Raw genomic sequence first — 26637 nt, 5'->3', positions numbered from 1 at the left:
ACTATTTATTTGTTATACTGATTATGCTTAACATTAATATTAATTGGTTCATGTGTGCAGACATTATTATATTATCTAATTTCATCACTGCTGTTGACTGCACTTCACACATCACTGTCATAATGTTGGTGCACAGGGAACAGCTTTTCATATATTCTCTCTGTTATTTATTTATGTACAGAAACATATTTATTTAATTATGAAATTATGATCATATCCTATCTTATGTGGGTTTGGTTTAGCAATACTGAATGTTAAGGCTTTAAAATATAAATTTTGTTATTTTTTTTTTTCATTTTATCATGTTCATGAGCCTGTTCTTCATCTTCTCTTCCTCAGTGTGGTGTGATCGAGTGCATCCCAGACTGTAAATCCAGGGACCAGCTCGGCAGACAGACTGACTTTGGGATGTACGATTACTTCCGGAACCAGTATGGTGATGAATCCACCCTCGCCTTCCAGAAGGTATGGAGCTTGAAATATGTGACTGTTGCATATTTTAAAGTGATTTAAAGTTTGTTTCAGATTAATGTCTCAGGAGGATTCATCATTGGGTTCTAACCCTAACCCGAAACCAAAACAAACCATAAGAGTCCAAACAGGAGTCAAAAACAGGTCGGGGAGCCCACCGGGAAAGGAACACGGGCCCCAAAACAAAACAAAACCAAAAACACAGGACCAAAACAAAAGGCGATGGCACAAGGCCGGAAACAGTGCAAGGAAATGCCCCGACCAAGAGCAAAAACAAACCAAAAATAGCAATCGGCAGGAGGAAAACAGTCGAAACAAAACCCAGGCGAAAAGGCAAAACAGTTCAGGAGGTCTGCTGGGACCTCCAAGGCGGAAAACAGACAGTTCAGGGGAGTCCATGTGAAAACCAAAACAAAAATACACAGTTCAAGGAGGTCGACCGCGCTCCCAGCGGCGGCGACGAGGAGACAGGACTGGAGGCCGACCGCGCTCCCAGCGGCGGCGGCGGCGACGAGGAGCAGGCACTGGAGGCCGACCGCGGGGCATGCGGCGGCGGAGACGATGAGCAGGCACTGGAGGCCGGCCGCGGGGCATGCGGCGGCGGAGACGGGCGACCCCGGGCTCTGGTGGGGAAGCCTCGGGCGGCGCGGAGCGCTCGGACTGAGCGGGACCCTCTGGCTCGGAGCGCTCGGATTGAGCGGAGACCCCCACCGGCTCAGACTGAGCGGGACCCCCTGGCTCGGAGCGCTCGGACTGAGCGGAGACCCCCTGGCTCGGAGCGCTCGGACTGAGCGGAGACCCCTAACGGCTCGGACTGAGGTTCAGGACTCCCCGGCTGCAGTGCAGGGCGCACAGCCGTCTCCTCCGACGACTGGGGCTGCTTAGCAGGGCATAGTTCAGGTGAGTCGGATGGTGAGAATGATGGCGACAGGGGAGCTAACTGGGACTCTGACTCAGAGACCAGAGACTCTACAGCAGTCGACGGGGAAGACTGGGGCTGAGACAGAGAAGCTGCTGAGACTGACAGGGAACCTGACTGGGAAGGAACTGGAATCGGGGAAGCTGACACTGGGGAAGCTAAGGGAACCAAAATTACAGAGGGAGCAGGAGCCGACGGGGACGGAGCGGAGGCTAGAGCTGGAGCTGACTGAGGACGAGGGAGAGCGGCTGGCTGCAAGCCAGAGAGAGCAGGCCGCGAGCCAGAGAAAGCAGACCGCGAGCTAGAGAGAGCAGACTGCGAGCTAGAGAGAGCAGACCGCGAGCTAGAGAGAGCAGACCGCGAGCTAGAGAGAGCAGACCGCGAGCTAGAGAGAGCAGACCGCGAGCTAGAGAGAGCAGACCGCGAGCTAGAGAGAGCAGACTGCGTGGAGGCAGGCTGCGAGCTAGAGAGAGCTGGCTGCGTGGGAGCAGGCTGAGAGCTAGGGAGATCTGGAAGTGATAAACCAAGGAACACGCAGACGAGTCACAACAGTGGGAACAAGACATCATAATAACAGAACTATACATGAACATAAACACTGGGCCACCGGCCCAGGACCATGACAGGTGACCTCTAATTTCCTGCTTCTAAATTCAGATAAAACTGAAATAAATAAAAAGCAAGTATCGGCTCAGTGATGGTTGACCTACAGCCAAATTAGTTTCCGTTCCAATATATCACATATTGAACAAGTAAAACATTTGACAGTGTAGCTCTTTTATACACCACTCTGCATTTAATCATTAGTTAATCTCTGGCTCTCTTCCACAGTGTGTCTTTTGTCCTAAAATTGACAATTAGTTCCTTACTTTATGAAAGTAGAAAACCAAATTCTTGATCCTCGTTTGAACCTTTTAGGCAACATGTTCATTCACTGTCATCTGAGAATTTTTTTAAATATGGTGGGAAACCAGCGTAATTTCAGCTCATTAGCATGTTTGTCTCCTTTTCACAGGCTCGTTATAACTTCATCCGCAGTATGGCCGCCTACAGCCTTCTGCTGTTTCTGCTGCAGATCAAAGACAGACACAATGGCAACATCATGCTGGACAGCAAGGGCCACCTCATCCACATAGGTGGGTTGTGTGGCCTTGGTCTGAATGTTTCTTTTCTTTCCTTATTATTTTCTTATCTCAAATGTCCACACTCACTAGTTATTATCTCAGTAGCTATTATTATCTCATTAATTATCATTCTTGTTAATTGTTATTAATTATTTCTCATAACTGAGCAACATTTTTATAAATGATTCTGTAAAACTCCAGAGAGGAGGTTTTTTGGCGGTGGGGGGGGCGTAATTTTTTATTTTTTTTATTTTATTTTTTTTTTTACAGAGTAATGCTGACTGTTTGGCTTTATTTCTACCTTGTTTCTTGCAGATTTTGGCTTCATGTTTGAGAGCTCTCCCGGTGGAAACCTGGGCTGGGAGCCAGACATCAAGCTGACAGATGAGATGGTGATGATCATGGGAGGCAAGATGGAGGCCACACCTTTTAAGTGGTTCATGGAAATGTGTGTCAGAGGATATCTGGCTGTACGGTATGAAACCCCAACAAAAATAACTATCTGCTATTTTAAGGTTTCTGCCCATCACTTGGCAGTGAAGAAAATAGTAGGGAAAAAGTTGTAGGTATTATTGTACAGTTTCATTGCTATGCAGATGATACCTAGCCTTATTTATCCGTGAAGCCAGATGACACACACCAATTACATAAACTGCAGGAATGTCTTATGTCAGTTTCCTGCTTCTAAATTCACATAAAACTGAACGGATTGTATTTGGTCCTGAAAATCTTAGAAACATGGTGTCAAACCAGATACTTACTCTGGATGGCATTACCTTGGCCTTCAGTAACATTGTGAGGAATCTTGGAGTCATTTTATCTCATAGACCTAGTAGTACCGTATCACCCCAATAGAGCACTTTGCTCTCAGACTGCTGGCTTACTTGTGGTTCCTATTTAAATTATTTAATATTAGAATGGGAGGCACAGCCTTCAGCTTTCAAGCCCCTCTTCAGTATAAAGAGCCTTGAGGTGTGAGTTGTGGTGATTTAGCGTTATATAAATAAAATTGAATTGAACTGTAGTTTAACTTCATTTTGGTCTTCTCTGAACAAACAGGCCCTACATGGATGCAGTGGTTTCTCTAGTGACCCTTATGCTCGACACTGGGCTGCCATGTTTTAGAGGACAAACCATAAAACTCCTCAAGTAAGTTCAACAGTAGGATGTGAATGTTTTTGCTTCTATACTTATTTATGTAGTATATTATGTCAAAAATCTACTATAGAATGAAATGTTGCCTATTTATCTGAGATTAGAGCTGTATAGAAACTAGTATTTGAAGAAAACTGCACTGCAGTCGAAAGAATCAGTGTACGTTACACTAGACTGTGGAATGTTTCTTCTGTCAAAAAAATGTTCATATTGATTGATTTTTTTTTTTTTTTTTTTCTTGTGGGGTTGGGTTTTTTTGTTTGTTTGTTTGTTTTTTTCAGGGGACGTTTTAATCCACAAATGAGTGAAAAAGAAGCGGCGGCGTTCATCATCAAAGTCATCCAAAGCTGTTTCCTCAGTAGCAGGTGAGAAATCTCCCACCTTTCTGCAGCCGATTTTACTCACATTACTTAATTTGTGCTGCAGTTGTTACAGCAACCAAAAATATAAGACTGTTGCCAAGCCGCATAGAGCCCCATCGAATGCAAGAAGAGGATGTATCACACTTCTTATGCACAGCACAGGTGGAGACATTAATGGGAACTAAGCTAAGCTGAATGAATTATCCTTGTATATTTTTTGGGGGTATTAAAGTACTCCTATCAAGAATCTGGCCTAAAAGAACTTCATTAGCATTCCCATTGTAAGAAAAATATATAACCACCCCTTTCATTTAACATTATTCCTTTAACACTGTTGCACTAACAGATTTTTTTGTTAACTCCATTTCAACAGGAGCAAGACATACGACATGCTGCAGTTTTACCAGAACCAGATTCCTTACTGAAGATCGTCTGCCAGCGTTCCACTGTGCATCCAGAACAAACAAGCAATGTTAAGTGTCTTTATAAAAAATGTAATGTGACAGTCCTGTACACTACTCTGCTCCAGAGAGTTGGGAAATAATGGAGCTAATTTGTCTCCCTCTCATGTAATTACTTACATGAGACTGAAAAATGATGTGTGACATTTACTAAAGAGGCATCTGAAACACCCTTTAAGTATTTTCTTGATGCTGTTACTTGTTACTGTGCAAAAACTAACTTAAGGGTCACATTAGAGGAAGTTGGCCAAAAAGGGAGCCATACTTATAGTCTTTGTGAAAAGCGGCTGTTATCGTTTTGTTTCTGTGCTGTTATCCACTTTGATGCACTTTATTGATTACAGTATTTCTGCAGCTTCACCTGCCTACAGTCAAGAGATTAAAGCTCAGACATAAGAGATTAAAACAATCGGAACAAATGTAGATCCAAAATGAATGCAGCAATCAATCAGCATTAATCTAAAAGTAGTCTTTAGAAATGTAAAGGTGTTTAGAGAATCAAACATATTTATGCTGTAGTTTGTACTGTAAACTATTTACTGTAGAATCACCTCAGATTGAGCATTTTTCTGTGTGTACGTGTAGTTATGTGTGACAAACTTTTAACTGTGCTACTTTGACGGTTACACCTCTTCATGCCAGTCTTTGTACAGCACCAGTCAAAAGTTTGGAGACAGACTTTTGACTGGTGCTGTATGTTAAATCTGTTGTATGGAGGCATTTTTACACTAGGCTTTGGTTCTGGTTCGGCCTTTTGTTTCCACTGTTTTACTAACAGTTTTCAGTGTATCTTTATTTGACTATAGGAGACACGCATAATAAAAGGTTCTGTGACGTTATACTTTTAAGTAGCACTTACTTAAAATGCAGCTCAAATAATTTAGAAGTAATTGCTGGTAATAGTACATAAAAGGAGTAAGTGTCACAGAAACTCTGTATAACTTTAGCGGGTAGAATTCTTAACCCAACAAAAATTACCTTATTGGTTTGGCTTTGAGGATTTCAGTTTACAGTAATAGATGAGAGGATAGGTCCACTGCATGATAAAGATTTTAAACCTGTTTACTAAGTTGCAGCTGGAATGTGCATGGTGTATGTTATGCAGTCACAATCAAGATCAAAAACGTATTTTCTATGAAGAAGATAGTAATATCAACCTAAACAAACATAAGCAATATTAAAAGATTTCATGTTGTGCTGACTGTGCGGGAATGTGTCTTTAGATTAGAAAAAAAAAGCACAACTGAGATTTTTTTTGAAAAAAAAAGGGAAATAAGACCTTCTCTTGTGTTTAGAACTGTGTCAAATGGCAAAAAAGAGATTTTAATTTAAGGCAGTTATTGGTCGTTGCTACTCGGGGAGCAAAGGTGCTAACAGATAAAATGCAGTGAATAAGAGCCCAAACAGTTTGGTGGAGTTTTGGTTGGATAACAGAGCAATATTTTTTCCAAAAGAAAAAAGATGAAGTCGTGTATCTTTGGTTTCACTGCTCCTCAGCTGAAAAAAAAAATGGCTAGCTTGCCAAACACAGAAATGTCAATAAACTTGTGGTACAGATTCATAAGGTGACAAAACTCATGCCAGGAAGTCCAAATGAGAAAATGTCCTGTTTACTGAAACAGAGTGCTTATTGCTGCCTCAACACATGGCCTACTTTATTACTTGAGAGTACCCAAACTTTAATTTGATATCAGCTGCGAAACCAGAAGGAAGTTCCAGGGTGGAGAACACTGGAAATAAAAGCACAAGGTGTCGTAGTGAAAAGGCCTAAATTTGACACACAGACTGAACCAGAGCTCATTAGCTTCATTTCACAAATTAAAAAAAAAATCCTTTTCCTTCTGTTTCCTTCTATTTCTTTTTACTACTTTTTTCTTTATTTCACTTTTGCATCCATCCCATTTCTCTACCACCCTTTCCTTTTTCAATTTCCCTTTTTCTTTTTTTAATTTTCTTTACTTATTTTCTTCTTCTTTTTCGTTTTCTGCTAGTACTACTTTTCCTCCAAATTTTCCATGTTTTTCCTTCATTTCCTTCATTTTTCTTCCATTTTTTTCTTTTCCCTTACTCTCAGACTTATTACCTTAATTCATCTTTTTTTCCCCCAATATTAAATGCCTAAATACAGCACACAGACTAAACCACGACCCATTGTTATTGCAGATATTATTTTTTTTGTGTTGTGTCTAATAAGATGTGTCAGAATACATGTGTGCAACATGTCTGCAAAACCCTGTTTAGAAACATTCCTCATGTTAGCATTATTATTATTAGTCTTTGCATCGAACCGAATCGCTTGGCTTATCGATGCAGATCATGATCATACCTAAAAAGCCATTTCTCCTACCCTTGGTAGAATCACACCTGTAGTAATACTTGACATAAAAATAACTTTATGCAATATATTTGTGTATCGATGCTGTATCTGTGTCTTGTGTTCTACAAATGAAATTGCTTTGATTCCCTCTATGCCAGTCCTTGTGTGAGACGTTTAATGCTGCAGCTATGTTTTCTTATTGTGTTTCTTCAAGTGTTTGAGTACACAGAAATGTAATGGGTGTACATGAGGGGATGTCACTGCTGAGTTCAGTTTTACTCCGATTTCATGATTTTAAATATGTAAGTCATTCCTCATATTCACTGTTATTGGTCTGAGGTTACTTATATGGCTATCTTTGTGAGGACCAGTCTGAACTTCAGCTGGAAGTGAGGTCATGAGGGGATTTCCTTCATTTTGGGGCAGACCTTCAGAGAGCTGTTTTAGGGTTCAGATTTGAACTAAATTCAGGTTATGGTTAGGCTTAGGGGCCTGTGAGTGCATGAATTAATGTCCTCATAGAAATAGCCATACTGTGTGTGTGTGTGTGTGTGTTTACTCAGTTTGTGGGGACATCAGTACACTGTTCAGATGAAGATCTGTTTCTCTGCTAATGTGTGGGAACTCATTATTGTCAGATTAAAAATGAAACTTACATCAGACTCTGTCAGTGTATCATTTCTTCTTCTTTCTTTCCCTTTTTTGCTTTCCTCTCTTTTCTTATTTATTTGTCATGTTTTTTTTTGATCAACAGGTTTTTGGAGAATCGAACTTTTCTTTAAAATAATTGTGTTTGAAGGGATAACATGATGAACACTGATAACACTAGTCTTAATGTTTATGTGAGCCTGGCAACCACTGAATGGAGACAAAGCAAGAAAGAAGAGAATACAGCACTGACCTTTGACCTCTCTGAATCAGATTTCTTACAGCACATTGTGAATAATAAGAGGCATAAAGTAAAATTGTATTGAATTTTAGTAGTTTTTGGGCATCTTTACGCTTCATGATTTTTACTTGCTATAATTTTATGTCTTAAATGTGCCGTTCTGACATCGGTAAAATAGCTGATGAGCAATAAAATAAACTCTTTGTTTTATCATCGGGCATCACAGAGACTGGTGAGTTATAGCAGTAGCACAAAGAGCAAGATGCTGGTGGAATGAACACTCATTCACAAAGGACCTGCAATAAAAACAGCAGCTGGCAGAACCCCCTGGACCCCCTCTTCTCTTTCTCTTCTTGAGGGGGTTTTGAGAGGGTCTCCCTGAAACAGTCCTAGCTTAAAGAGATACACAAATCAATATACTGAAATCATTACCCACAAATTAATATATTTTTTTAAAGGTTCTTAGCCACCAAATTGTGTTAAAACTAGCGATTTTTTTTTTTAAACAACATGAAGTGGTATAGCTGTTTCTGTAGTTACAAAAAACATTACAGTTCAAAATGAGGTGAAAATCATTATCTAAGTAGCTAGCTTTTACCTGCCTGCACTCTGACATTAATGGTGTAGTTAAGTCTCTTGAGACATTAGAAGATGGACTTTGGCTATAAACAAGTGGCTGTAGAGCTTGTGAGCAAGAAGACCTTCAATGTGTAATTGGATATAATTATATAAATTTAACCTGAGCAATTTAAGATTTTGAGATTAAGGAGCTGGAGCCTATTGCTGCTGTCATGGGGTGAGAGACAAAGCACACACTGGACAGTCTGTCACTGGGCTAACTCAGACACTATTCACACTGAAAGCCAATTAAGAATCACTAGTTAACCTAACATACATGTCTTTGGGAGGAAGCTGAAGTAACCGGAGAGAACCTATGACCCCAGCCAGCAGGTGGATTCAAACCTCTTGCTGTGCGGGAACAGTGCTAACCACTGCACAACTGTTACTGTTCTCCAATATAAGAACAAGAAAACAAGGGGAAAATAGGATTAAACTTATTCTGTGGTTCAAAGTAAGGGTAAGATGCTGAGTATTTCCACTTATCCTGTTTAGTTGTTTCCTGTGCCTAATTATTTGTGTGTCCCTCGGTCGTTTAATTCTCTTTGTGCTTTCAAGGAGAAATGTCAAGAGTTCAAATTCCGCTCAATCTATAAAGCTGCCAGCTAGAACCAGTTCTCGCCGTTATTAAGGTGTTATTACAGCGTGGTATTCAGTGACCTTACACCTTGACTTAAGCACAGTATGACTGATACCTGATTACTGTTCAGGCAGCAGTGGCAGCGACAGCTTCTTATTATATTGTTTGGCAGATTGTGGCGATAGTCTTCATGGCTGACTGAGTAAATGAGCTAGCGACAGTCTATGGCGGTCTCAGGTGAACTGATGATTTTTTTTTTTTTAAACAGGTGAACTGCGCCTCTGTGTGGTGACGTCAAAGGGATGGGCGAGTCACGTGCCTGCATCCGAGTGAAACCTGTGGTTAACGTTACTGAAATGGGAGAGCGAAGAACGGGAAAAGGAAGGAAAGCGAACAAGGTAAGCGACCTCCAGGATGAATGTTTACGTCCTCTTTTCGGAGCGCAGGGGTGTTTGTGTCGCAGAATAAGAGTAGGAGTCGTCCGGTGCGTGGGAATAAAAGTTTTATGTCGAAAAGTAAGCGGTAAACAGAAAGCTGCGTCAACTTAACGCGCGCTTCGAGTGAAGTTTACCTCCTCAGCCGCCGCTGTTACCCCCCACAAAACGTGAAAACAGCAGCGTTAGGAAGAAAAAGACACTATCACGGTCTCCAAACTACAGTAAATACGATATTAACTTAACGTGGAGTCACAGTAGAGCTTTTGGCTGACCTTTCCCCCTGGCCGAGCCCTCTGGCTGTGTGCCAGCTCCAGCTATAAGGTCCGCAGGTTTATTAGGCCTCTTTTGCTGGTATTACAGTATTATTTGCTATTGAATACTGTAAAGAAAAAAAAAGGCATCCTATTTTTCTCTTTGATAGTGTGTCATTAAAGCAGAACGGCTTACAAACAGCTTCCTGATAAATGATTGAACCTGCAGATAGTCAGAAGTGAACTAACAGTCCTCTTCGTAAGCTGCGGTCCTTATTCAGGTCCTTTACTCCAGCTAAAACAACTATTAATGCTGATAGGTAAAATACTAGATTATAACTTCTACTGCTAATAATAATAATAATGGATTGTTTTTATTAATTAATCATTAGGCATTTTTATAATATTTAAAGTAAATATCAAGTCTCCTTGCATTGATCAGTTATGGTACCCATGAACTCAATGAGAAATTTGATTGGTTAAGACTCCAAGGAAGCTCCAAGTTGACCTGTTATGCTTTTCCTTTTTTTCATAGATACATTGTTACAATAGTGGTTACTTTTGTTAAAAATGACCAGATGAACTATTTTGGTTTATTTACTTGTACTCTATCCCCTTTTTTTCTCTCTCTTTTTCATTTCTCTTTTCTTTTTCCTCAGCCTGTCAACTCTGGCACAGATATATGTATGTGAAAAATAACACAAATAAATAAATAAATAAAGTAAAGGGACAAACATTAGCAAGAGGAGCTTATAGAGAACCTGTGGAGCTCATCTTGAAAGAGCAAATATGTTTGGCACAACATTCATTCAGATCACAGTTCTGCTTGCCAGATCTGCCAGACATGACAGGCTTAAAAAAGTTTTAAAAATCACCCAAAAGTTGACACTTTTCATTGCTGTTGTGTAGCCTTACTTCTAATATTGTAAATTTTTTTATGCCCAACGTTTTTTACATAAGTTGTGTCCCTGAATTCCCTGTCACCCCTTTACACTCTGAACGAGTTGTTTTAGTTACATGATTTAGTAAGTTGTCTATTTTTTTTTGACGCATAGTAAATATCAGAGTAAATATCAGTCTTTGATCATCCTTTTTTGCATGTTTCAAAATGGTTCGCTGATGTGTTAAAGTATAGCATGTCCACCCTGTTACCCTTATTTACAGTATAAACTAATATTTTTTGTAATTTTGATCATGTGGTTGTCGAGTCAAGTCTTTAATGTGCAGCACTTTGGTCAACGTTGTTGTTTTAAATGTGCTATATAAATAAACTTGACTTGATAAGCATGTTAACTATCCTTTTAGTAGTCTTCGTGTGCTAGGCTGTTGTGCATCACTTGAGTAATAATGCCTGATTATAAGCATAAAACTTCCTCCCTATTATTGTGAATCCTTTTACTGTTTTCCACACTAACAGGGTGGTCACACACTAACTAGGCAGGTTGCGCACTGACATAATATGCATATTATTGCCAGTCTTTTACATTTATTTCAAGCATGACATGCAGGGGTTTAACCTATAAAACATTTTTATTTTGAATAATTTTTAAGTACAGTCATATAATATACACTCTTTCATATTTTGGCATCTAAACCCCAAACATGTCAGGCAGCGAGACTGCCCATGTAAGAAGACTATGAAGACTTCAAAATAAAGTACACTGGCAGGACTTTATTTTGATTTTCTTTTTTTTAATAAATACCAATCATTTTAAAGCTATTGAGATAATTAAAATTGGCAAGTCAAAAAGCAATAATAGTGAAAAACATAGTTCATTATCCAGAGAATCCCATGGAGTCTTTATGGCTGGTTAAAAAGTTTTGCAGCTCCCTTAAATATGGATATGAATATACTAATTCAAACAGTGGACTGGTATACTATCCATGTCAGGTGGTACAGCCAATTAAAATTAGGAAAATATATATTACAAAAAAAAATCTTTATTTCATTAAAAAATTCGATGTATGCTTTTGGCACCAAATCCAAAAGCTAATGAAAAAGTCCATTAAAAAAAGTCTGTTTAAATTGAAAATAGTTGCAAAAGGCAGATGGTGCAGCTGCAAGAAATGTCATTTCATGAAATGGATAATGTTATTAAAAGCTCCAGGATTATACATTAAATTTACAAACGGTTATTATTAGGGTTATAATTTTTATTTAATATGTTAGAAACTTTTAAAGCTTTAAAGGATTACAGTTTAATCAAACAAGGTCAATCAAGGATGACGGGGACATTTTTCTAATGAATGTAAGTGAAAATGAATAGTTATGTCTATAACTTCTGTTCCCTGAAGGAGAGGAATGAGGTACAGCACATATAATATGGGATATCACACTCCTGTGTGTCCTGGCTGAAGACACCTCTAATCACGCCTTTAAAGCAGATGACCTGTGATGACATATGTGCCATTCCTCTGGTGGAATGTGCTCTCACACCCTGAGGCAAAGTGAGACCATTAGTGCCAGATGCGAGGGAGATGACCTCCATAATCCAGTGGGAGAGCCTCTGTTTAGACATTCTGAGTGCGGTCAATGTAGACCCAGAGCAGATGCACTAGACACAGAGAATGCAGCCTCCCCTCCTCTTCAGATGTGAAAGGAGGGGGGCAAAAACGCTGAAGCTCAAATTTAACAGAGCAGGGAACAGAGCACATATAATTGGCTGCCAATTGTTGCGTCTATAACAAAGCAATTAAAAAAAAAAGAGAACAAACAACACAGCCAAATGGCAAGAGCACCAGAGAACCAGAGGCAGCAGGCAGCCAAGCTCATCAGTGGGCAGCCAAGAACAGGGCCCAAGTGCCCAAGAACTGCCCGGCACCCAGAAGATTTTAAGTCCAACTTGTTAATACAGTGTGTCAAAATGAAAAAATAACTGTTCAGTTACATGTGAGGTTGTGCTGAAAAAATGATACCAAACAAGGCAAGGTAAACAGTTGTTAAGGTGAAATATGAAGTTAAAATCAAAAGTAGTCAAAAACAGCCAATTATACTCCAGAGAGGGTTTGAATGGGTTTCTGTGAGAGATATCAGTTGGACATGATTTCCATAGACATATACATACGTACACCAAACAGACAACAGAAATGCTTTATTGAGCTTAGTGCTCTGAAAGGGGGGTTCACTTCAGCTATTGAAAGCCTAGGGCAGGGATCCTCAAATCCAGGCCTCGAGAGCTGGTGTCCTGCACCTTTTAGATGTGTCTCTGCTTCAACACACCTGAGTCAAATACAGAAGTCATTAGCAGGACTCTGGAGAACGTGACTGCATACTGAGGAGGTAATTCAGCCATTTGATTCAGGTGTGTTGGATCAGGGACACATCTAATAACTGCAGGACACCGGCTCTCGAGGCCTGGATTTGAGGATCCCTGGCCTAGAGTCATACACATTTACCTTACAGAAACAGGAAAAGCTGAAGATGAATACATTTAATGTTTTTTATAGTTTGTTTAATTCTCTGATAATGAAATCAGAGAGGAAAACAAGTTTAGTTTAGTTGTAAATACTCTTGAAACAACAAAGACTCAACAAAGATGGGAAAATATAATACAATTAGGTGTAAATTTTCATTTTAAACAAGTTTAAATCGAGCCTCGCTTTCAGCTTATTTGTCAGCTGCTTCCCCCTGAGATCCTGCAGAAGACCACACACACCTTCTTTCTCTGTCATTCACATTCCTCTTCTCTCTTTCCAGCCTCTCCAGTTATAGCTTCACTGAGTCTGGCTCTGATTGTTAGGTGAAGAAGGCAGAGCATAGGAGTGGTGCTAGTAGAAACAAGGATGAAAATATTATAGTCAGCCAGCACAGGGTTAGAGTGCATATTCAATACTGATGTCTATCAGTGTGGGAGGTGGCTGAAGGGGTGACAAGAGGTTTGAATATAACCAGGGGCACGATGCTCAATATTTTCAGCAGACTGTGGTACTGATTTATGTAATCCTTGCATCCTAGTGATACACCTAACCTTTGGAGATGAGCTGGAAAACAGAAAACTGAAGGAAAAGCTCCATCTCTGATTCTGACAGAGCCCTCAGCTCTGAAATGCTCATTGCAGAGCATGGACGACAGCTAGCATAAACTGCTTTCCTTCTGGGAGCTACCTCCCACTGCTTTCACACTCCTTTATCTTTGGAAACCTACATACAGTAGTATCAAAAAGTTAGCACCTAACAACAATCAGATTAGTTATTTTAGGCAATTTAGTAAAGTAAGATTGGCTTAATTGTTTGGAGACTTCATAGTACTATCTGTATGTCTTTATTCACTCATTCACACACACATTCACACAAGCACTTTTTTCTACATCTAAGTGCTTTCTATTTAACATTCATACACACGCACACACACATGTGCGTGCACGAACACACACAAAATCACACTTCGATGACCGCATCGAGAGCACCGTAGGGACAAAAGTGATGTGACCCTTGAAAGTTTACCCAAAATGATCTTTTTTTAGTATTATTCATTTAATTATTATCATGTTTCTCTATTCTACATCATAGATGTTATATAGGTTCAGTTGTATAATTGGAAACTATAATATATCACACAATATTGATCATCAAATTTGTTTTTTAACAGGGCATAAATGTGTTTTTCAGCTCCCAAAATTTCCTGTTCGATCTTCCCACCCCTGTGTACTTTGAGGGCCTGTAATGGAGAATTTTCATAGTATGATGGTAACATTTTGATTGTTTGATGGCTTCATTACATATGCTGAAGTCATATCACAAAATAATAATTGTAATAAAATGTCGTCTGAATTTATGTTGGTTTTGGCTGGAGAGATGAGAAGGACCAGAGATAGCTGGTTAGCAGGGACTTGAACTTTCAAACTAAATGAGGGAAGGGTACAGTAGTTGCAGAAAGTATAGTCATATCTGGCCCATCCAAGTAATGTCTATGTGTGTTTGTCTCTACAGGTGATTCATCGGCACACTGTTTATTCATACAAGGTTTGCATTCTGACCTGCAAGCCAATGTAAGTCGTGTTGAGTGACTGCGTGTGAAAGAGGTATTCAAGCATTCTTTCTTACCCTCTCAAGATCAAATCCACCAAAATAAACTGTCTTTCAAGGGCTCATTAGTTAGTAAGAATGTATTTTTGATCTGTCTGCAGCAACAGCTTGTGGTAAGTCGAGCATTCCTGGATAGCTTATTACAGCAATGCGAATGCACGCTCCTTGCTTGTTTGCAGCACAAAATACACTCTTGGTTCGGCTTGCATGGAGGAGGCTGGGATAACATCTTCAATCATGAGGGCTTTCTGGATGAAGGGGGTTTTCTCTGGTGACATCTGGTAATCTGGGGCTTTGTTTTTTTTTTTTAGTTAAGTACGCTTTGGTATGTCGGCATGAATGTGGGGCTTGAATATCAGTTATAAGATTATCGTCAATCTGGGACTTTATTCTTTTTCTTTTTACTTCTTAATTCTTTGCTTCTGTGTCTTCTTTTATTGATTTGAACTTATAGTAAGAATGAAGCTAAAACAAATAAACAGTTTTTATGTGGTCAGTAGACTTAATTAAGTATGTAATTAGGGAGTGCTTATTGAACCAGTTAATTATCTTTCAAGTCTTTCTCATTGACGGATTACTAACAGAAATTACCAGGCCTTGTCAAAGATTCAGAAACTGCAAAAGTTCAAAATGAGCACGAAATGACTGCAAAATAAACCCAAATGATTTGAAATAGCTATAGAGACTCAAAATAACAAAGCACAAATAGTAACTGACACAATTTAATGCAAAATGACTTAATACACAGATACTAAAAATGAATGCAAAGTGATAGAAAGTAATTAAAAGGAAAAAAAGAATCCCAGCTGCAGAGATGCACAAAATCACCACCGTGACACAAAGTAACTCAGAATGAAAAAGACGCAAAACACAAATAGAGAGAGAAATGATGCAGAAGGATACAATGAATTAGTGACGTACCCATCATGGTTTTCTTGTTGCTTCCAATTCCTGATTTCTCACTAAGTTTAAGCTGCCAATCCTGATTTTTCTATAACTGACAGCATAAATAAACAAAAATTAAGAACTTTTATTCAATGGATATATACAGTGCCATAAAATCGTGTTAGCCTCCTTCACAAGTTTTACACACAGTACATTAAGTACTGGCACAATAACTTAAAAACATCTGTGCTTTTAGGGACCATCACCATCCTCATGTCCTATGGAGGAGGCTTTTACGGACGCACTGAGCATGTCCGCCAGGCGCCCCACTACGACCAGGTACCCCAAGGTTCTTTATCCCTATCGGACTCCTATGATGTGCAGCCCCTGAGAGAGCAGAGTGCCCCTGATCTTGCTCAGAGCACCGACCCTCTTCCACCTCCACCTTTGCCTGCTCAACCTCCTGTAGGCCTCGACTTTGACCCCAGTGGAAGTGAAGACAACGGTGACCCAGATCCTGACCCTGCCATCGACATCAAACCAGTCCATCGCTTTGTCCCCGACTCATGGAAGAACTTCTTCAGAGGAAGCAACCGCAGCAGTAAGAAGACGTTGTCCATGCCTGCCTCTTCAAACAATAATAATAGTACCACAGAGGGAGTTCGCTGCTCTCCCCCACACTCCCCCTCTCTTCCTGGATCATACCAGGATCGCTATGGAGGATCAGGCGGCAGCTACAACTCACGCAAAGAGCTTCTGGAAGCAAGGGATGGCCATGAGTCTGTGTCAGGGCGCACCTATCGTACAGGCCTGACCTACAGTGAGCGAGTGGAGGAGTACCATCAGCGCTACGGCTACATGAAGTCCTGGGCTGGGCTGCTGAGGATTCTGGGCTGTGTGGAGCTGCTGCTGGGAGCAGCTGTATTTGCCTGTGTTTGCGCTTATATCCACAAAGACAATGAGTGGTTCAATATGTTTGGATACTCGTTTACTGGTGGAGGTTATGGAGCAGGATACTACAATGGCAACATAGGCGGGAGTTACTACACAGGCCCCCTAACCCCTTTTGTGTTGGTAGTGGCAGGGCTGGCATGGCTGGTGACTGTGATCGTATTAGTGTTGGGGATGACTATGTACTATCGCACCATCCTGCTAGACTCCACCTGGTGGCCTCTGACTGAGTTTATCATAAACCTGGTTTTGGCTGTGCTGTACATGGTAGCAGGTAGGAAACTTGTCTTTCTTTACCAGAAAAAAATTAAGCTGGAAATTGGCATAATAGCTCCCTTTTAACTAAAGGTACCGATGACATATGATAGGAAACTCTATTAAAAGCATAAAAACATAAGAAAGAGAAGAGAAGCACACCATGTTATGTAATGCTATAAAGGCTGTGATGTGGAGCACTGGGTAATGTCATATACTTCCCAGACTCCCTATAGAACCAAACATTGTATTACGCAAAAAAAAAAAAAAATAGGAAAAGTTATTAACTATAACTCTAAAATTAATTTGATGTGCTTATTAGAAGTACAGTATTGCAGTGGAATCAAAGTAATTGAGACATTCAGGTCATTACAAATTGCAAATTACTTAACTTTGGCTGATGGTATAAATCTGATGATTTTGAAATTTAAATGATGTAAACATTCAGGCTCCGTCATTTGAACTGCCTCTATAATAGCTTGTTTTTGTTCACCAGCCATTGTCTATGTTCGAGACACAACTCGTGGAGGGCTCTGCTCCTACCCAGTGTTCAATAATGGTATCAACGGAGCGTTCTGCAGAACAGAGGCAGGCCAGACTGCTGCCATTATCTTCCTCTTTGTCACAATGATTGTGTATCTCATTGGAGCTATTGTGTGTCTCAAGCTGTGGAGACATGAAGCTGCACGCAGGTACCGACAGAGACATGGCCAGGAGGTAAACTTGCTTTTTTTTTTTATTTAGTTTTGATCTGTTTATGGAGTTGAGAAGGGATTCATCATATTCAATCTTCATTTTTATTACTTAAAAACAGGCTGCAAACATGTCCACACACGCAGACGCAGACTGCACTGCAACAACAAACCACATACTTTGCACACAGGCGGGAGTGAGTGGGTGGGGTCTGTGAATCCTCCCTGTGTGCTGTCAGATGGTGTACACACTGTTCATTTCTGTTTTGCCTTTTGCGTTTTCTCTTGTATTATTTGTGCAACAGTTTCAGAAATATTCTGATTTGTTTAATGCTAAGAATTAAATGAGATGATTTATACCCCTGATCATAACCGCAGCCATTAATCATTTAGTAGAGTTATGCACTAAGATTGGAGGCACAGTCAACCTACTACAATGTTAATTGTGAGGAACAGTTTGCAGCACCTAATCACAGTTAACATTGTTCACATGTGGACAAAAGTGGACTTATATCAGATGTACAGGTTATAGTATTAACATTTAACTGGTTCTTAATTCTTTTAAAATTTGTTGAGTTTTTTTTTTTGTATTTGTATTATGGGTAATGGCAACAGTTGATTAATAGTACACATTAGCTAGGTTAAGGTTGTAGCTTAAGTTTAAGCATCCATGCTTCCAATACCTCACTCTGGCAAAAAGAAAGATATTTGGATAGATAAGTACTTTAATTACCCTTGTGGGATCAATATTGTGTTACAGCAGCAAGAAAATGGTCCAATCTGCAATAAACATCAAATTGAGAGTAAAAGTGCCAACTATGAGTGCAAAACTATACATATACAACAGTGATTAAAAACAAAATAAATAAAATATAAATGTAGGTAGACTGACATTGGACAAGAGAGTAGTGCAATTTGCATTAATAAATAATATGTACACTAAGAATCTGAAAGATAGCAGCAAGAAGATATAATACAGAAATATGTGTGTGGGATCTTATGTCCTGATGAGTGTGTTCACCTGCCACAGAAAGAAGAGTTATTATACAGTTTGATAGAGAATGTTAGGAATGAGTTTCTGAATTGTTCTTTATGGCAGCGAGGTTGAATCCGTTTGGGTGAGATGAGTTGTTCATAATAGAGAGCAGTTTGTTCAGTGACTCAAACACCTCCAAATTCTGACCAGTGATGGTTCCAACTTTGTAAATCAATGTGTTGATCCTGCTGGCATCTCTGGCACTGATACTGCCTCCTCAGCAGACAACAGCAGAGTAGATGGCACTCGCTGCAAGAGACTGGTAGAAGATCTCCCACATCTTGCTGCATGGCTTAAAGGATCTGAGCTTCCTTAGAAAGTAGAGTCTGCTCATCCCTTTCTTAAACATTAAGTTAAATATTCTAGATGTGTATTCCTGTTTTTGGTCATCATGCTAAGCCATTGATTTAAATAAACGTACCTAGTTAGACTTAGATCCGCCCATGCTATGTAGCATATCGGGCGGTAAATGAACACCACTGGTTTCAATCGTGCACCAGGGCTTCTGCTTCTGATTTACATAAAGGAAGATGGCAATTAAGAGCATTTTCCAAAATGTTGAACTACTCCTTAAAGAAACTGAAAAACAGACAACACTTCAAAACAGGACACCTTGGATTGGATTACCATTGGTGGTTGGATTAGTTTAGCATTTGTAGTTTTTATGCAAAAGCAAGATAACCATCTCACATAAAGAACAAGATTTTTTTTGGTACCTGAAACTTTTCTGGTTTTGGTTTCTAGTCGCAGTAATCCAGTCATGTTTGAGCAGTGTTCAAATATTAATAGATGCGCAGGAATACAAGAGAGAAACATTAAAAACATTCTGCATCACTTCAAAACAAACTTCCTTAGTAGACACAAAAATTGTAAAAACAACAAAGCAAATACAAAAATTATAATCTGATGCAAAAAAAAAAATGTTTGTGTTGCATGTTAATAGAATTATATTTTTTATATGTTTTACATGTACAGATGCAGCCCTCAAACATGCGAACTGTGCAGTCATTGGTAAGCATTCTGTAAGAAAAGGGTCTCCCCATTAAACATATAACAACCCACATTTGGAAAGCTGAGAGAATTAAAGCTTTTTCTGTCTTTTTATTAAATATTACAGTAAGCCAGTATACATGTCGCTGTGTCTCTGCAGATGGTGACAGATTCTGCTCCTGCTCCCAGAGTTCCAGAGCAGGTCCAGGGCTCCTCAGTGGTTCCCATCCAAGCTGCACCAAAAGCAGTTCCTGCAAAGATTTTGCAGGGAGCTATACCATCGGGACACATTCCTAAACCTGTTATAGTACCAGACTACATTGCGTAAGTACTTCCCAGAATACAGAAATAAAGACGAGTCAAAGAGAAGTATATGCAATAAACAGTCAACCTACAACCAGCACTTACTTGCCCTTTCATCTTAAAATGTCAACAAAAAAAAAAGAGGTACAGTTAGATATCACAGAAGACAAGGGAAACACATGAGTGACATCCCATTATTTATCCATAGGGTTAATATGATGTCAACCCACCCTTTGCAGCTATAACAGCTTCAGATGGGAAGGCCTGGCTTACATCACAAAGGTGTTTTATAGGGTTGAGGTCAAGACTCTGTACAGTCAAGTTCTTCCACACCAAACTCGCTCATCCATGTCTTTATGGACTTTGCTTTGTGCACTGGTGCACAGTCATGTTGGAACAGGAGGGGGCCATCCTTAAACTGTTCCCACAAAGTTGGGAGCATGAAATTGTCCAAAATGTTTCGGTATACTGAAGCATTAAGAGTTCCTTTCACTGGAACTAAGGGGCCAACCCAACTCCTGAAAAACAACCCCACACCGTAATTCTTATGGTGTATCCTTAAGGCTTGGATGCAGCTGCTCAGCCAGGGAAACCCATTCCATGAAGCTCTCTACACACTGTTCTTGAGATGATCTGAAGGCCACATGAAGTTTGGAGGTTTGTTGCAATTGACTCTGCAGAAAGTTGGTGACCTCTGTGCACTATGCGCCTCAGCATCCGCTGACCCTGCTTTGATTGTACATGGAATACCACTTTGTGGCTGAGTTGCTGTCATTCCTGGTTGCTCCTACTTTGTTATAATACCACCAACAATTGACAGTGGAATATTTAGTAGTGAGGAAATTTCACGACAGGACTTGTTGCACAGGTGGCATCCTGTCATTCTTTCACAAATGTTTGTAGAAGCAGTCTGCATGCCGAGGTGCTGGGTTTAAACACCTGTGGACATGGACGTCATTAGAATACCAGAAATTCTGATTTTCTGAAAATCTTGTGAATGCAGTAACTCAAGAAGTTTACACAGGAATTTTTCCACCATGCCATAGGTGTATTTACTCAGGGTGGATATCATATAGGCTTCTCAATGAAGTGTAATCACTGTTTAGTCATGTATACTGTTATGATAGTGCAGGTAAGAATACATTGTCATTAAAAGAGCATTAATATATTAAGACTTAATAAATTATGTTCTCTTCTGGTGACATAGGTGTCTGAAACTCAGCCAGAGGGTCACTGGAAACAAAACATTTCATTTTTTTAGGCCTAGTAAAATACTCATTTCCTTATGGGGTTGGAGTCATATTTTTAGACAAACAAATCAATTAATAAAATAAATATGCAAATAAATAATATATGTATTAGTTGAAACACTAAAAGAAACAGCATATTTATTTATCAAGTATTATAAATCTGCTTTATTGATGAAGCAATATTGACATCATATGGGGACTTAATCTCCACTATGGCCATGAATTACACATAGCATAAATATGGTCAAGAAAGCTCATCATGATAAACCATATTGTAACCACAAATACAGTAAAACTGGGCTTCTTGTGACTCTCTTTCTGTGTCTTGCAGTAAGTACCCAACAATCCGTTCGGATGAGGAGCGGGACCAGTACCGGGCTGTGTTTAATGACCAGTACGCAGAGTACAAAGAGCTCCACTCAGAGGTGCAGAATACCCTCAAGAAGTTCGATGAGATGGATGCTATGATGCGCAGTCTACCTCAGCACCCCACCAGCCAGATGGTGATTGCTTATACACACCTCCTACATTTCCTATAACAAGAAGTGATGCTTCTTCTTAGAGTAACTCCACATTAAGCTTAAACTTGTAAACACATACTTTTCCTCTCTATACGTCAGCCTTCTGTTCAGCAAAACTGTGTTTTTTAACCCTGAAGCTGCCAGCATAATGTTTGAGTGTGTGCAGGATCAGAAGAGCTGCTAAAAAATAATGAGCCTATGTTGTGCACACTGGGCAAAACACATCTAAAGGCCTAAAAAAGCACATTGTAGTTTTTAACAGAGAGACGCACAAACCAAACAGCTGAGGCGTTCTGCTAAACAGCACATGAATGACTGAACATTCTGTAACAATATGAATACATAATAAGAGTAAACTGCTACTGTCACAATGTAGGTTTTCCACAAATTGTTGTCATAATAAATGCTTTATTGTGAAAGAATATAACAATCATAGGGCAAGAGGTGAGGTAACCTATTGCTTGTGATAATACTGGTATAAATAGCAACACTATGCATTTATGTTCACTAGTGCACAGTGAGACAAGGCCAGACATGTCTTGAGAGCAAGAGCCAGGTGTCAGCCTCTAGAGATGATTTAGTACCTAAAAAGGGTACTAGCTACTTCAATAACCTCCAACAAAGCACAAATATTCAAGAAATCTCTTCCTGTGAAAGATGGAACCAGCAAACCTGTTTCACCACTTAATGCATGAATTATGAGAACTTCAGTCAAGATTTTCTTCCTGAGTATTTTTATTCCTCTTTAGGCATGAAAAAAAACAAGGAAGTTAAAATCTCTTTGAACCTATTTTTCATAGAGTTACAAACATGTCAGCTGGACACCATGCGTTTGACTTTTGAACTAATGATATATGTATCTAAGAAAGCAATAGCAGAAAACAGTGTGCTGTGTTAAACCTATGAAATAAGAACATTTTTAATGCTGCTAGGCTTAACATTATAAAATATAAAAATGTTGAACCTAGCTCCTGACTGATGAACTGCAGAATTTCTACAAAAAAACCAAACAGAACACACACTTTCTCAGAAAGCAGCATTGTCTTTTCAGTATTACTGCCATTTATAATAGTTCAGTCTGACATTAATGAAATTTCACAAAACATCAGGACACAAACCAAAAATATGTTTGTGTCAGTTAACAGGTGCTAAACACAGCCACCTGCAGATATTAATGAGAGGTTTAACAGGTTACCCAGTGAAGAGGACAGTGAACTAACTGTGCCTTAAATGCATCTTGACCATAAATCCATGTTGACAGGAGAGCGTGTTAAAGTTTAATCCTTTTTAACTGTCAATAAGTTATCCAAATTTTGTGGTATGGGGCATCAGCTGTTTTAGACCTTTGATGCGAGACGTTGAGGAAAAGGTTTGAGACCCACTGCGTTAGGATGAAAATCCAGGAGATCGGCAGTTTCAGCAGTCAGCACTTAGATCAGTTTGTCCCATCTTTGTGAGTTCAGTAAGCACACAAGCTTACACAAGCACTCTGGACGGTGTTTTGCATGTGTAGACAAAATTATCCTCTTTCAGTCTCCCTCATTTTCAGCAGTAAACATCACTGGACAGATGCCATTAGTGTTTGCGGTTACAAGAGGGCTGAGGAAGCATTTAGATTGTCTGGAATATTCCCCTCAGTCTTTTGTTTTTGTTGCCTCATTTCCCCATCCCATAACTTCCTCTGTTTGTGCTTCCTGTTCCCTCTGTATTTCCCCTCCACCCTGAAATTCCTCATCTGCGCCTATCAGAGAGCTGCTAGTACTGCAGCTCATTTTCATACTGAGTTTTGCTGTTTGATGAGATACTGAGTTAACACTGCCTCTCTTTGTCTTCTTGTAGGAGGTGGACCGCATTAACAGAATCCTCCAGGACTACCAGAGGAAGAAAAATGTGAGCTTATTGGCCTTTTACTATTTTTTTTTTCCATTTTTGGCCACAGCAGCTTTTTGTGACAGTGGAGAGAGACAGGAAATGGGGGAAAGATACAGGGGAACACACACGGGCAAATCGGCGCCGGGCCGGGACGCAAACCCGCGCCGCATGTATGTGGTCGCCAGCTTCACTACTAAGCCACCCAGGCGCCCGGCCTTTTACTATTTTAAATATACTGTCTGCAGCAGTGTCGCAATCCGTACCTGTTAGTTTATTTTAGAAGAGCTGTATATCTCTATTAATATATTTTCCACGTGGAACGTGCCTTAGTTTTCTGTCAGCTAAGAAAAGACCCAAACTAGCAGTACATCAACCTCTTAGTACCTTCTTATTTATAAACTTGTATTCTCATTATTATTTTTTTTATGTAATTCTTGCTGATAATATTTTCTGTGCAAATCAAACTCATAGCAGGTGGATTTGAGTCATCATGCTCTCTTAATGTGTCAGGTGTTATGCTGGTCTTGAGGTCTTGCTGTTGTGTAAGGAGGATCACTGACATAGCTTACTGGGACTTGAGCCATCATCACTTCAACATGTGCTTTCTTCAGATTCACAATTCAAAATGTCTCATGGAAAAAAGTACTAATCTGTAGACATATTTCATTTTAGGATGCATTTGGTGCTGTGCTGAGTATTTGGGGTAGCAGGACTATATATGTAGAATAGAATCAATGTAAACTACAGTGTGTGTTCATTGTAGTGAAGCAACATGTTGCCTACTGCAACAGCTTGACTCAGTGTGTTTTTAATAGTTGGACAACAATGAAGGGAAGATTTGAGACACAAAGAAAATTATTAAGATATTAATATTTGGTTTTGTCTTTTGCTGGATAAAGAAAAACACATTAGTCTGAACTCTGTGCTTAACATTCACAGGATCCCACTTTCCTTGAGAAGAAAGAGCGTTGTGAATATTTGAAGAGCAAACTGTCACACATCAAACAGAAGATCCAGGAATATGACAAAATCATGGAATGGAATGACGGATATAGCTGAAAACCTACTATCAACAGTTTCTCTTTAGAATGTCTGGTTTGTTAAAGCCTACAAGTTCAAGGCAAAAGGCCACAATATTTCATATTTTACAGGAATAGTTTGACATTTTTTGAAATACTCTTTAATTTTGTGAGGGCGAGCTGGATAAAACCATCATCTCACTGGTGTAGTCAGTTAGCTAAAGCCTTGGTTACACAGGCCTAGAGCCCAGTAAGGAACCCCACCCCCGTGAACCTTGGGTCCATCCATCCTATCCATCCATTTTCTTCTGCTTATCCTTTTCAGGGTCACTAGACATGCTGCACTGAAAACCTCTTTGTGATTGCTTTGGCCACTAAAAGATTGCTGCAATTGCCTGTTTGAATGGAAGATGCAGACTTGTCTGCAGACACTCACCATTTACTCTCTGAGCTGTAACTCTGAAAAGTGCAGCGCCAACTGGAAATGGAGAACGTTCACATTCAGAGGAAAAGGTGTGTCTTACTTCCACGACCAACTTATTTCAAAAGGTGTAACTTTTACTTTGAAGATGAATGGTCTCCATTTCCAGCTTGTTACTGCTTAGTGAGTAGTTGGAGTGTTTGCATACAAGTCACCGTCTTCCATGCAAACTGCTAGCAATCCCCAGAAACTTCCAATTACAAAGGGGTTTGTGTTGCACCAGATACCATTTTGCAACCACTTTCATGCTAGCGATAGTCAGCAACCTCCAGCAATTACTTGCCAACCTGTTGGGGAATGCACTTTACGGAGGTTGACAGGGGGTCACTGACATGTCTTTGGGCCTGAGTCAATAGGGCTTTAGCAATTGATTTCATAGCAACTGCCTGCAACCTCAATGAACCATGCCAACCAGTTGCACATTTTTCCCTTAGCAAGTGGTTCGAGGTTGTGGTCGCGTTTGTGACTGGGGCCTAAGCTAATTGGCTACATTCTTAAATTTGGGTGGTTAGCTTAGTATAACATCAAAGAAGCAGGCTAAATAGCTAGCCAAGCTTTGGCTAACTTTAATAAAACTTTAATATGACCAACACTAAAGTCACAAATAAACACAAGTTGTTCTAGTGTTTTGTTTTTTCTCTTCACCGTCTCTTCGCGGTAGCTTCATATTTTCATTGACAGACATTTGAGAAACCATAAAATGTCAAAATATTTCTTTAAATCCACTTAAACATGGAAATAAATATACAAAATATGTATATGTGAGGCTGTGACTAAAAATGTAGCTGAGACTGTCCATTTAATTTCATAGATGAAATTGGTTTTAGATGTGAATGTTTGTGTATATTCAGTGAGAGATGCTGCATTGTTTCTGTCATAATTTCTCCTTTGTGAGGCTGCCTGGACATGATCTTCCTGTCAGTCTTTGTCAGTTGTCTTCGTATATTTTTTTTTAGCTTCCTGCCTTACAGAAATCACTGTTTGTCTAGTTGATTTTTTGAACTGCTGTTATGATTGTTTTAAGTGCACTTTGTCATTTTTATGTTGCTGTGTCTGAATTTGAAAATACAGTAGTTATGTCTCTTGGTAGGATTGTAACTATACTGGTATTTCTTTCATTGAATAAATATTTTATACTTTTTGAACACTTAACTGCCTAAATATCACCATTTATTTGTTCTATAACACTGTAAACATCTTCACTGATATTTCTGCAAGTGTTTTGTTTCTCTGTATTGTAAATATGTTGCTCTAAATGTCCATGTTTTTTCAGAATACAGTTCTGCTTATGCACTGACTGCGTGTAGATTTCTTTATTAATCAGCAGCCAGGTGGTTTGTTTTGTGGAAAAATGTAACCAAACTCATCAAAATACAGACAGACAAGAACACCAAAGAAAACAGAAGGCTGGATAAAAGCAGAAACAAGTAAATGAAAGTAGCATTACCATGCACTTTTTTAGCCCCCCCACTTCCTGTTTTTCCCTAACTTCTTCATTTTTCATACGGTCATTGATGTGTTTGCTTTAATAACAACCATTTAACTGACCATAAATCATACTTCTATATGTTTTTCATTAACATCGATTTCTACACCATAACGACACATTTTTGCTCATCAGAGCCACATATCACTCATTTCACAATAGAGTAGGTCATGCACACAGAGAGTTTTTATAGATCCTGTAATGTACTGGCCCACAAACAGGCCTGAGGAACCTGTTGCTGCCACGACTCTTATGCCAGAGCATAAAAAGTTTGTGCCATGTACTGT

The 26637-nt window shown here is 39.6% G+C and overlaps 2 protein-coding genes across 8 annotated transcripts in view; both read left to right on the top strand.

The window, feature by feature from the left end:
* Nucleotides 1-4822, top strand: part of pi4kaa (phosphatidylinositol 4-kinase, catalytic, alpha a) — a 43083-nt gene extending 38261 nt beyond the window's left edge. For both annotated transcript variants that reach the window (XM_030742255.1, XM_030742254.1), the window contains exons 49-54: nucleotides 340-465; nucleotides 2406-2526; nucleotides 2830-2989; nucleotides 3574-3663; nucleotides 3951-4034; nucleotides 4405-4822. In XM_030742255.1, the coding sequence (XP_030598115.1) occupies nucleotides 340-465; nucleotides 2406-2526; nucleotides 2830-2989; nucleotides 3574-3663; nucleotides 3951-4034; nucleotides 4405-4456 (633 nt within the window). In that variant the 3' untranslated portion in view covers nucleotides 4457-4822. The remainder of the gene's footprint in view (nucleotides 1-339; nucleotides 466-2405; nucleotides 2527-2829; nucleotides 2990-3573; nucleotides 3664-3950; nucleotides 4035-4404) is intronic.
* Nucleotides 4823-9202: 4380 nt separating this feature from the next.
* Nucleotides 9203-26161, top strand: marveld2a (MARVEL domain containing 2a). 6 transcript variants are annotated; one of them, XM_030743016.1, is made up of 11 exons: nucleotides 9203-9294; nucleotides 14514-14605; nucleotides 14711-14722; nucleotides 15751-16719; nucleotides 17197-17417; nucleotides 19404-19439; nucleotides 19579-19742; nucleotides 21303-21474; nucleotides 23332-23382; nucleotides 24304-24465; nucleotides 24603-26161. In XM_030743016.1, the coding sequence occupies exons 4-10, from the start codon at nucleotides 15768-15770 to the stop codon at nucleotides 24421-24423; spliced, it is 1716 nt and encodes a 571-aa protein (XP_030598876.1). In that variant the 5' UTR covers nucleotides 9203-9294; nucleotides 14514-14605; nucleotides 14711-14722; nucleotides 15751-15767; the 3' UTR covers nucleotides 24424-24465; nucleotides 24603-26161. The 6 variants fall into 6 exon arrangements, with proteins under 6 accessions (XP_030598876.1, XP_030598869.1, XP_030598870.1 ...); XM_030743009.1 differs by having other exon boundaries at nucleotides 24304-26161; XM_030743010.1 differs by lacking the exon at nucleotides 14711-14722 and having other exon boundaries at nucleotides 24304-26161.
* Nucleotides 26162-26637: the final 476 nt, after the last annotated feature.

This window comes from Archocentrus centrarchus, chromosome 12 (genome assembly GCF_007364275.1).
Source record: "Archocentrus centrarchus isolate MPI-CPG fArcCen1 chromosome 12, fArcCen1, whole genome shotgun sequence".
NCBI classification, from domain to species: domain Eukaryota; kingdom Metazoa; phylum Chordata; class Actinopteri; order Cichliformes; family Cichlidae; genus Archocentrus; species Archocentrus centrarchus.
The sequence above is the reverse complement of the archived record's forward strand: the minus strand, read 5'-3'. Positions and strand labels throughout refer to the sequence as shown.

Bases quoted from the DNA above. Each gene is read 5' to 3' on its own strand.
- marveld2a (XM_030743010.1), top strand. From the start codon at position 15,768: ATGTCCTATGGAGGAGGCTTTTACGGACGCACTGAGCATGTCCGCCAG. The intron at 16,720-17,196 runs GTAGGAAACTTG...TTTGTTCACCAG, and splicing joins TGTGCTGTACATGGTAGCAG to CCATTGTCTATGTTCGAGAC. The intron at 19,440-19,578 runs GTAAGCATTCTG...GTGTCTCTGCAG, and splicing joins TGCGAACTGTGCAGTCATTG to ATGGTGACAGATTCTGCTCC.